Source organism: Taudactylus pleione, unplaced genomic scaffold (assembly GCF_031769625.1).
Source record: "Taudactylus pleione unplaced genomic scaffold, aTauple2 ptg000278l, whole genome shotgun sequence".
NCBI lineage: Eukaryota > Metazoa > Chordata > Amphibia > Anura > Myobatrachidae > Taudactylus > Taudactylus pleione.
This window is the reverse complement of record NW_028284680.1, coordinates 8,062,589-8,074,759: the sequence shown is the minus strand read 5'-3', so window position 1 is coordinate 8,074,759 and position 12,171 is coordinate 8,062,589. Positions and strand designations below refer to the sequence as shown.

At 46.7% G+C, this 12,171-nt stretch overlaps 1 protein-coding gene across 1 annotated transcript in view; it reads right to left on the bottom strand.

Annotated features, from left to right (window-relative positions):
- Positions 1-7,098: 7,098 nt before the first annotated feature.
- Positions 7,099-12,171, bottom strand: part of TIRAP (TIR domain containing adaptor protein) — a 47,681-nt gene continuing 42,608 nt past the window's right edge. Inside the window, 2 exon segments of the mRNA XM_088481826.1 lie at positions 7,099-7,209; positions 7,212-8,171. Of these exon segments, the coding sequence (XP_088337952.1) occupies positions 7,187-7,209; positions 7,212-8,171 (983 nt within the window). The 3' untranslated portion in view covers positions 7,099-7,186.

Sequence of the window (12,171 nt, the reverse complement as noted above, 5' to 3'; positions counted from 1 at the left end):
TGTAGCAGCACACGCCCATCACATGTAGGACACGCCTCTCAGATGTAGCAGCACACGCCCATCACATGTAGGACACGCCTCTCAGATGTAGCAGCACACGCCCATCACATGTATGTCACGCCTCTCAGATGTAGCAGTACACATAGATAAGTATGGTCCATAAGCGCCATGGTACCAGCCTGTCACAGACACTGAGGAAGTAGCAGCGTGGGGTCATCACTTTTACGGGTACTGATGGGATGCGCTTGCTCATTGCGGACACAAATGCACCTTTCCGAGGCCATCTGGGGATGGTTACTGATATAGCTGCAGGTTTGTGTCTGCTCCCTGCAGTGTATAATTGTGGTGACTCCCTTGTTATTTTCTCTTTTCTGGTAAATTTGCTGCTATACTCCCACAACTGGGGATCGTATTCAGCTTGTGGCTACAGCCGCCTCTCCCCTCTGTTCTTCTGCTTGTTTACCATTTGTTTGCTAAGTTGCCGCGGTGCAGGAGCGTAATTACTGGCGCGCTGTTACTTTGATTGGAAGAAGAACGCTGAAAACTTTGTGATCGGAAAGATTCTATTTGGGTCTCAGTGTGTTCCCTCTTCTCCGGTGTAACACTGACCTTTAAGCTGCCGTTAGGCATGTTCTGTTACATTGTTGTCATTTTTCTCTATTGTGAATTTGGTGTCTTTGTTGTATTATTGACACTAATGATGGTTCTGTTATTTATGTCTCAGAATGACTAAAACGAATGAAAAAAAATAAAAGTTCCCCAGCCACAATCGCTCCCGGTGATAAAGTGGAAGTAAGTTCATGCTCGTGTCACAGATTTATTTGGAAGGGGGGGGGGGCATACCCGAATGGCTCTGCGAAAAACTTTGTCAACCCAAATCAAATGGGGGCATAAACTTCCCAAATGTTGTGACCTAAAACCATGCAGCCCTTGTAAGACACTTGCGTGACTGGCTTCATAGAGACTCCACATATACGAATACCTCCCTGGAACAGGGCTTTATAGGCGACATGGACTTATTGTGCTTTCTCCATCAGCATGACCAGGAGATCCCAGATCCTAGAAAAACAAACCCACTTCTCTGGGGGGGATGCGGTCATTATCCTGACCGAGGGTATTCCGGTGCTCAGAATGCCGATGCCAGCATCCCGAGTGCCCCTTATTTTTATGAACCAGGACTGGCTGAGCAACCTGGGGCTGGTTATGCTTTTTTTTTTTTTTTGGAGGGGGGGCCCTACATAATTGTTTTAAAGAATATTAACCTTTTTTTTACAAGTACAACACACAAGAAGCCTTCACATATCTCACTGATGGTGCAGGCTGCTTGATCGGGAGAGTTAGGCAGAGAGAAGACACTGCAGTCTCGGGTGCGTAATCTCTATCTAAACTTGCTACTTGGGGAGTTATCTCGATCTGCTTCACCATCAGCCAACTCACTCTCAGCTAAACTCACTTCTTAGTAAATTTGTGAGTTTCAGACAGGGCCGGATTAAGATCTGTGGGGGCCCCTTTCAATAAAAGTTTTATTTTTATATATATATATATATACACACACACATACATCGGACTGCCTGCCCGATATATACTGTATATATATATATGACACACACATACATTGGGCTGCCTGCCCGATATATACTGTATATATATATATATATATATATGACACACACATATATACATATAGACACACACACACACACACACATGCAGACACACATATAAACATTATTTCTTACCAAGATCAGGGGCAGCAGCAGCAGAAGGGGCGGAGCCAAATGCAGGGAGGGGGCGGAGCCTAAAAGCAGGCCATGGCAGGCGGCCCCATTAAAATAAAAAAACTTCATCTTGGGGAGCGGGCAGGCCGGGGACAGTGTGTGGGGGCCCCGCGACGACCGCCCCTGTCGCCCTCCCTATAATCCGGCCCTGGTTTCAGAAGCATCAACTCACCCGAGATTCGGCGATGCAAATCGAGTTGAAAAAAAGGACCCCTTAGTATCTTACTAGGATGGCTGCGCAGGACCCACGTGTCTCCTTGAGTTGGCAGATATAGCACGGACAGACGCCTCGCTCCCATGTTATTTCAGCCACATATTTGTACTGCAAAATACTATAATTATTTCCATTCTTTTTTTTCTCTATGGAAATACACATCTTGGCTATTCCTTTGGTTTCTTCGTAGTGAAGTGTAATATTGTTTTTTTTTTATTGGTCCTTGCAGGGCCATCAACGTATGTTCACAATGTAATGTACCACAGATCTACCGCTGATGTCTCGATGTGGTTTGGTTTGTATTGCCGAATGATAAACTGTTTTGCAATGCCCAAATAATAGAAATCCCCAGCCACAGATGCTGCCGAATGGAAAAGCAGATTAGCTGACTCTTCTCTTCACTGAAAAATTATTTTGTCTAATTAACATCATTATGCCGAGTACCACAATATGCTGGAATAACTGTTAGTACTGGGAATGGGACGTCTGCCTCCAATCAGTCTGCGAAAACTCAGAAACACACTGTGCAATTTACTTTCATGGTTACACGTCTCTAAGGAAGTTCTGTCATGCACAATAGTGCGCCTGATTCAGAGGTGCAAGGAGTCGCCGCCATGACAGAGTCTTTTTACACGACAGCGACTTTATGCAAATTGTGTGACCACTTCTCAGCCTACTGAGACGCCCACTGGCTGCAGGGCTATTCCATCGCGGCACGTTCTAAGGCGCAACATCGGTCGCAATATCAGAACAATTTCTCCATCTGAGCATGGCCTCCTGTTAGACGCAGTCGCCAACTGCAACATGCCCGCGTCTGGCTGGCCACCCCCCGTCGACTCCCTGAAACACCCACTAAAAGCCTCTCTGCCTGCAATTTTGATCTGTGTCTCAGAGCGGTCACCACTGGGTCGCAAGCGCAGAATGAAAGCATTGGTCAGGTGCGTGCGGCTCGCCCTACGTTCGCCTCTAAATCGTAAGGTTGCCAAAAGGATAAATGAAAAGGGGCAGACTAGATGGGCCAAGTGGTTCTTATCTGTCGTCAAATTCTATGTTCCTAAATCGGGCACAGTGTGTTCCTGAGGTATCATTAGGTGAGGTCAGGAGTTACTACAGTAAGGTGTAGAACCTACGCGGCACAAGCAAATATCATTTTTTCACTGGACACTGGAGTTACCCTTTAAGCAGTATGTAGGTACAGTCAGGTGCATAAATATTGGGACATTGACAGAATTTTCATATTTTGGCCTCTATTCACCACCACAATGGCTTTGAAATAAAACAAACAAGATGTGATTTACCTGCAGACTTTCAGATTTAATTTGAGGGTAATTACATCCAAATTAGGTGAATGGTGTAGGAATTACAATGGTTTCTATATGTGCCTCCCACTTTTTAAGGGGCCAAAAGTAATGGGACTATCAACTCAAAAGCTATTTCATGGACAGGTGTGGGCTATTCCCTTGTTATTTCATTATCAATTAAGCAGGTAAAAGGTCTGGAGTTGATTCTAGGTGTGACATTTGCATTTGGAATCAGTTGCTGTCGACTCTCAATATGAGATCCAAAGAGCTGTCACTATCAGTGAAGCAAGCCATCATTAGGCTGAAAAATCAAAACAAACCCATCAGAGAGATAGCAAAAACATTAGATGTGGCCAAATCAACTGTTTGGAACATTCTTAAAAAGAAAGAACGCACCGGAGAGCTCAGCAACACCAAAAGACCCGGAAGACAACGGAAAACAACTGTGGTGGATGACAGAAGAATTATTTCCCTGGTGAAGAAAAACCCCTTCACAACAGTTAGCCAAATCAAGAACACTCTCCAGGAGGTAGGTGTATATGTGTCAAAGTCAACAATCAAGAGACTTCACAAGAGTGAATATAGAGGGTTCACCACAAGATGTAAACCGTTGGTGAACCTCAAAAACAGGAAGACCAGATTAGAGTTTGCCAAACAACATATAAAAAAGCCATTACAGTTCTGGAACAAAGATCAACTTGTACCAGAGTGATGGGAAGAGAAGAGTATGGAGAAGGAAAGGAACTGCTCATGATCCAAAACATACCACCTCATCAGTGAAGCATGGTGGTGGTAGTGTCATGGCGTGGGCATGTATGGCTGCCAATGGAACTGGTTCCCTTGTATTTATTGATGATGTGACTGCTGACAAAAGCAGCAGAATGAATTCTGAAGTGTTTCGGGCAATATTATATGCTCATATTCAGTCAAATGCTTCAGAACTCATTGGGCGGCGCTTCACAGTGCAGATGGACAATGACCCGAAGCATACTGCAAAAGCAACCAAAGAGTTTTTAAGGCTAAAAAGTGGAATATTATGCAATGGCCAAGTCAATCCCCTGACCTGAATCCGATTAAGCATGCATTTCACTTGATGAAGTCAAAACTGAAAGGAAAATGCCCCAAGAACAAGCAGGAACTGAAGACATTTGCAGTAGAGGCCTGGCAGAGCATCACCAGGGATGAAACCCAGCGTCTGGTGATGTCTATGCGTTCCAGACTTCAGGCTGTAATTGCCTGCAAAGGATTTGCAACAAAGTATTAAAAAGTGAAAGTTTGATTTAGGATTGTTTAGTTTGTCCCATTACTTTTGGCCCCTTAAAAAGTGGGAGGCACATATAGAAACCATTGTAATTCCTACACCGTTCACCTGATTTGGATGTAATTACCCTCAAATTAAATCTGAAAGTCTGCAGTTAAAGCACATCTTGTTTGTTTCATTTCAAAGCCATTGTGGTGGTGATAGAGGCCAAAATATGAACAGTCTGTCAATGTCCCAATATTTATGCACCTGACTGTACATTAGGACAAAAGCCATTGGCCTCTAAATGGACAGGATCACTGCAATCTAATTGTACGACTTAGTGCTAGACATGCATGTCCAAATTACTCACAGATCAGATCTCAATGATGTAATCCAATGAGTCTGCAAGAGTCAGGTTTACCGTGACTCTGTGCCCTGCTCACTATCTACCCCATCTGTGTCACCCGTCTGTCTTGCCCTCCTCTTTAGACTGTAAGCTCTCACGAGCAGGGCCCTCATCCCCCATGTGCATTTTCTTCTCTTACTATTACTTAGGGCGCCTAACCCTTGACTTCTGCCAATGTGATACTTATTTATATACCATGTCCTTGTCCCGCATTGGCTCGTACTGTAAGTTACTGTTCTCTTGTTCTGCTCAATTGTTTATGTACTTTGTTAGGCGTTGCAGAACCCTTGTGGCGCCATATAAAGGATAATAAGAATATTGAGTCACAGCTGTCGCCTAGAAAAGTTACATTAAGCAGATATTTATTTACCAACACCAATGACATCCCTAGCAAGAAGTCAAAGGGGTTAATTTACTAAAAGCCGGCGCTTCCCATTGTGTTTATGCACGAAATGTAAACGGCAATATTATTAGTGGCGTTTTGCTAGTAAAAGCCCTGTCCTTTTACATTGCGGGCATAAACACGATCGGAAGCGCCGGGTTTCAGAACTCAACGCTAAGTAAATAAACACAAGAGACTCAGGACCTGAATCAGACCCGCTCGCTAATATGCGTTCGCTCGTAGCTGCCGATGGTTCACATTTATCGCAGGGCGCGAACCACTACGAGAGATCGGGAAGCGTTCGCTCGCTGCGCAGACTTCCCAGCAGTGAGTGACAGGGGAAGCCATTTGTGGGTGGTGACAGGGGCTGGCCATTAAAAACGGGGAGTGGAGGTGTGAATGCAGGCGTGCCTGAGCGTCTTAACACCATTTCAGAGTCGTGCATAATTTAGAGACAGCGTCATACTACACGTCACCTTGCTGATTTTTACACTGAAATGCTCGCGGTGCTTGCGGTAGGGTATAGTCAGCCACAAGTGCTGCGATCGCATCCGATGGTCGCATACGCTTCCTGGAGATGACGTGAGCAAGTGGGCGTCTTAATACAGGCTGGTGGGCGTCTGCATACACAGAGCGATCGCACGCCAAGACATGGTGGGCGTGCTAATGCCTTGCCGTGCGCTCGTCTGCCCTCCCAAATTTGCATACGCATCTAGCGAGCAGGTCTGAATCAGGTCCCCAGGCTTATAGACAGCATACCTCCCGGGGGCTGTGCGCTACCATCCCTCCCGTCCAGAACAGATTATTCAGGAAAACGCAAAATAAAAGCATGAAAGTGTTACTAAAGAAAAACACACTAATAATCTTTTATTTCTCAATAGATTCTACTTCCTCCAAAGTTGGCGAGATGTAAAACTGGTTTCCAGCCGAGTTGGGGCTCCTAGCCGTGAGCCGCATGGTTCTGTCTCAGTAAATAAATATCATGACAAGTTTCCCCAATTTGATTATTTAAATAATCCTCCGCAATAAATATCACCTTGTACAGGTGAGAAAGTAGGGACAGGTGGCTGGAATTGCATGGAAGAGCCAGAAATAAACGGAATCTTCCCGGATGTGTTGTCAATACTGGAAAATGGGGACATTTTTACAGGGCCAAAGTTATAAAGCCTCAGACTGTCCCCATTAGGCACGGTAAGCACCTGCTATTATAAAGTTTAACACTCAAAGGCTTATTGGTAGTAGACCCCTCACCTACACAAAGCGGGGGCGATAATCGGCCTGCGGGCTCACTCGTCGCCTCATTTCCCAGTGATGTCACTGCTTCCTTGTGAATCAATGAGCTGCGTCTCCTGCATACGTTACTGTACTGAGACACATCGCATCCAAGTAGTGTGACAACCTAGTGTGGATGTAATCCGGATTGAGCGCACCAACAAAGCTTTATAGTGTCCACACTACTCTTCGGTATCCTGTTTAACCCTTGGCACAGCTGTGATAATAACCAGAAGCATTGGGGCTTTACTGGAAACTGTTGCACGGGAAAAATGTTACTGTAACCCAGAGCAACCAATGTGCTTCTGGTATTTTTCTAGTACAGTGAAGTCAATTAAAAGCCAACTTGTTTCCTGCGCACTAGTTTTAGCAAATGGATCGCAAACATGGCCTCCACAGTCCATAATGACTTAAAAACAATTACGGACTGCGCCAGAATACCGAAAGCCGCCCTGTTATTTTGTGGTGCGCGCCAGGCTGCGGGTGAGGTTTGTGGCAGGTGCCGCATTCAACGGTTAGGTAGACACTGATCTGGAAACACTGAGTCATCTACTGCGTCGCTGACCACCCTATTGCTGTGCGTATCTAAGTCACTGCTGTGCTGTGTGTCCTTAGTCACTGCTCGCACGCTACAACTTGTGTATAAATTGCCGTAAGAAGGACAAATGTCCTGGTTTGCTGCTTGAGCACCCGTGCAACTAGTGTACAGATCACGCGAGTGTGCATGAAGGTCCATGGTCACTGACTGCACCCTACTGCAACTTGTGTCTCTACCAATCCAACAGCTATGAGAGTCTTTGCTCACTACTTGGGCACCACTACACCTTGAACAAGAATCTTTATTAGTCCTGGAGGTCAGTGACCCAGGAAAGTCCGTATTTTTGTCATGGAACGAAGCTTTGGACTCCTCCGTGTTGCAGGGTCTCTCTTGTACCTTTTTACATATCTTTGTCTTTTCCATACAGTTTCTGTTAGTGCTGAACTCATCTGTCTCATGGTCTCTCAGTGACTGGTTGATGCTGGAGTCGGGTGTTACAGAGTTCAAGGACACCTTACTGGAGGAGTTGGTGCGGAGCTCTGCGCCACGGGAGATGTCACTCATGGACTCCTGTGTTGTAGAGCTCCTCACGGACATGTCACTCGTGATTTCCTGTGTTGTAGTGCTGTTTACAGACATGTCACAAGCGGATTCCCGTGTTGTAGAGATCCTCATGGAAATGTCACTGGTGGACTCCTGTGTCCCATAGCTCCTCACAGACATATCATTGGTGGACTCCTGTGTCCCACAGCTCCTTACAGACATATCACAGGTGGTTTCCTGTGTTGTAGAGCTCCTTATGGCCATGTCACTGGTGGATTCCTGTGTTGTAGAGCTCCTCACGGACATGTCACTGGTGGATTCCTGTGTTGTAGAGCTCCTCACGGACAGGTCACTGGTGGATTCCTGTGTTGTCGAGCTCCTCATGGGCATGTCACTAGTGGATTCCTGTGTTGCAGAGCTCCTCATGGCCATGTCACTGGTGGCTGAAATTGAGGGAACTTGGTCAATTGTAACAGTCAGCAGCTTCTTCAGATCTAAAAACAAAAAAATAAAATAAATAAAAAATTAAATTATATAGGTTACAGTTCTGTTTGTTCTTACTAACAGATAGCATATCCACCACAAAATTTTGATACCCTATTTACTTCTGCATTTCCTGGGCCACTCAGTCATCCCGCACTCACTCTACCCATGCCCACTCCACTCTCATCCCCTTCACATTAATTCTGTCCACTCTTATTCCACTCACTCTCATCTTGCTCATTCTCATGCCATCCATCCACTCACCCCACCCACTTACATCCCTCTCACTCTCATCTTGCTCATTCTCATGCCATCCATCCACTCACCCCACCCACTTACACCCTTCTCACTTTCATCTTGCTCATTCTCATGCTGTCCACTCTCATTCCACCCAATTACATCCCTCTCACTCTCATCTTGCTCATTCTCATGCCATCCATCCACCCCACCCACTTATATCCCTCTCACTCTCATCTTGCTCATTCTCATGCCATCCATCCACTCACCCCACCCACTTACACCCTTCTCACTCTCATCTTGCTCATTCTCATGCTGTCCACTCTCATTCCACCCAATTACATCCCTCTCACTCTCATCTTGCTCATTCTCATGCCATCCATCCACACACCCCACCCACTTACATCCTTCTCACTTTCATCTTGCTCATTCTCATGCCATCCATCCACACACCCCACCCACTTACATCCTTCTCACTCTCATCTTGCTCATTCTCATGCCATCCATCCACACACCCCAACCACTTACATCCTTCTCATTCTCATGCTGTCCACTCTCATTCCACCCAATTACATCCTTCTCACTCTCATCTTGCTCATTCTCATGCCATCCATCCACTCACCCCACCCACTTACATCCTTCTCACTTTCATCTTACTCATTCTCATGCCATCCATCCACACACCCCACCCACTTACACCCTTCTCACTTTCATCTTGCTCATTCTCATGCTGTCCACTCTCATTCCACCCAATTACATCCCTCTCACTCTCACCTTGCTCATTCTCATGCTGTCCACTCTCATTCCACCCAATTACATCCCTCTCACTCTCACCTTGCTCATTCTCATGCTGTCCACTCTCATTCCACCCAATTACATCCCTCTCACTCTCATCTTGCTCATTCCTTTGCCATCCATCCACTCACCCCACCCACTTATATCCCTCTCACTCTCATCTTGCTCATTCTCATGCCATCCATCCACTAACCCACCCACTTACATCCTTCTCACTTTCATCTTGCTCATTCTCATGCCATCCATCCACTCACCCCACCCACTTACATCCTTCTCATTCTCATCTTGCTCATTCTCATGCTGTCCACTCTCATTCCACCCAATTACATCCCTCTCACCCTCATCTTGCTCATTCTCATGCCATCCGTCCACTCACCCCACCCAATTACATCCCTCTCACTCTCATCTTGCTCATTCTCATGCCATCCATCCACTCACCCCACCCAATTACATCCTTCTTATTCTCATCTTGCTCATTCTCATGCCATCCATCCACTCTCATTCCTCGTTTTCTTGCCATCCATCCATTCTCAACCCGCACACTTAGGCCCTGATTCAGAGCCAGACGCTCTGACAGAGCGCTCGCTCTGAATCAGGACTGGCCCTCTGGTTTTTTAGAGCGGCGGTGACTACCCACAGCTATAGCGAGCGGCCAGGAAGATGGTTGCGATGGTCAAGACCATCACGACCTTCGGGCTTGCGACAAGACCCTTGTGGTAGGGTCTCGTTGCCGCAAGCCCCAGAGTGCTTTCGGCTCTGATAGATGTCAGTGGGGCCGGCCCCAGACGGTAGGCGTTCCCATGGGAATGCCTCCGTCTGGGCAGCCACGCCCCTGGCCTGCCCACCAAAGGGGGTGTGCTGTCACTCAACATCGACAGCACGCCCCCTTTGGTACGAGACACGGAGCGACGGATTGCCCGTCGCTATCCGGGTCTCGCGCATGCGCACTGGGCCACCATCGACCCGCTTGCGAGCGGGTCTGAATCAGGCCCTTAGATCCTACTCACTCTCACCTTGCTCATTCTCATGCCATCCATCCACTCACCCCACCCAATTACATCCCACTCTCTCATCTTGCTCATTCTCATGCCATCAGTCCACTCACCCGATTACATCCCACTCACTCTCATCTTGCTCATTCTCATGCCATCAGTCTACTCACCCACCCAATTACATCCTACTCTCTCTCATGCCATCCATCCACTCACCCCACCCAATTACATCCTACTCTCTCTCATGCCATCCATCCACTCACCCCACCCAATTACATCGCTCTCACTCTCACCTTGCTCATTCTCATGCCATCCATCCACTCACCCCACCCAATTACATCCTACTCTCTCTCATGCCATCCATCCACTCACCCCACCCAATTACATACTACTCACTCTCACCTTGCTCATTCTCATACCATCGATCCACTCTCACCCCACCCAATTACATCCCTCTCACTCTCATCTTGCTCATTCTCATGCCATCTACTCACCCCACCCAATTACATCCCTCTCACTCTCATCTTGCTCATTCTCATGCCATCAGTCCACTCACCCCACCCAATTATATCCCACTCACTCATCTTGCTCATTCTCATGCCATCCATCCACTCACCCAAATACATCCCACTCACTCTCACCTTGCTCATTCTTATGCCATCCACTCTCACCCCACCCATTTACAACCCTGGTCCTCGAGAGCTACCAACAGTGCATGTTTTCCAGGTCTCCTCACAGAATTACAACTGAAATAATTTGCCCCACCTGTGGATCTTTTAAAGTGTGTCAGTGTGTAACGTATAGCGCCTCAGTATTCACAAAATCGACCGCGGCATTAGCATAAAGACGCAGCAGCATCTGGGTGCGAATCAGAAACAGCTACTGAGAAACGCAGCCTAGCGCGGGAAAGGTGAGAAATCAGTGCTGTCCCCAATAGTTACTGACTGCAGCGATGTGCAAATTATCCAAGGCTGCACCTTCCCTCCAGCTTACTGTACGGTCTGTCCCTGTGCTTACATTAGGTGACTTGAAGAGCTATTAGCTTAAGTGGAGAACCGGTGTCACAATATGTAATCATTTCAATGCAGAAATTCACTAACATGCAATAAGTGTCCTGGTCACTTTCCGAAGCTGAAAACTCTATCAGCATTCCTTTTCACTACTTCCTTAAGCAGATGAATGTTAGCAATACGTCTCCTACCCCCAGCTGAGAGGACGTTGGAGCAAGTATGTCTGAGACACCTCTGTTGCACCTTCAGTGTAAAAACACATAAACCGCCGGTGAGGCCTGCGGCATTATGGGACCGACGGCTAGTGTTCACTCTAGCTCTGGCGGCAGGCAGGGCGCCGGAGCTAGAGAGGGCACTTCTGTGCGCGCGTCGTCCGTAAGGGGAGCGTGGCCATTGAAAAGGGGGCGTGTCTATAAGACGCATCCCCTTTTCGTCACTAAAGTGACACCACACCACCAGCGCTAACGCATCTACAATACTGAGAGTAAATGGTGGATAAATCCAAAGTCCTCCAAATTTCATGAATTTCTGAAGCTGCTGGACAGGGGCGGTAGATGTCTCCTCCTGGTACATGTTCCGGACAGATTCTGGATGGCGGCTTATTCACCGGCGTATATAAAGACCGGACTGTTGCAAATTTTCCTAACTCAGCTGGTAATTGTTTGCATTTTGGCTGGTTGGGGATCTCATTCTTAAAGAATTGACTGTTTACTATTTTTGCACATTAGAAAAGGATTCCTCTGTGTGTTATTTGTTATGTGTTTTTTTATATATTAAAACTGTACTTCACTATATGCCAATCCTCTTTTTCATATGGGGACATATGCTATTTATTTCTACGGACTATGCTGTGTTTGAGAGTCGTCTGACCATCCACTGTCCATGAACTTTGGATTTATCCACCATTTACTCTAAGTATTGTAGAGGCGTTAGCGCTGGTGGTGTGGTGTCACTTTGGTTTTATTTTACTATTGTGG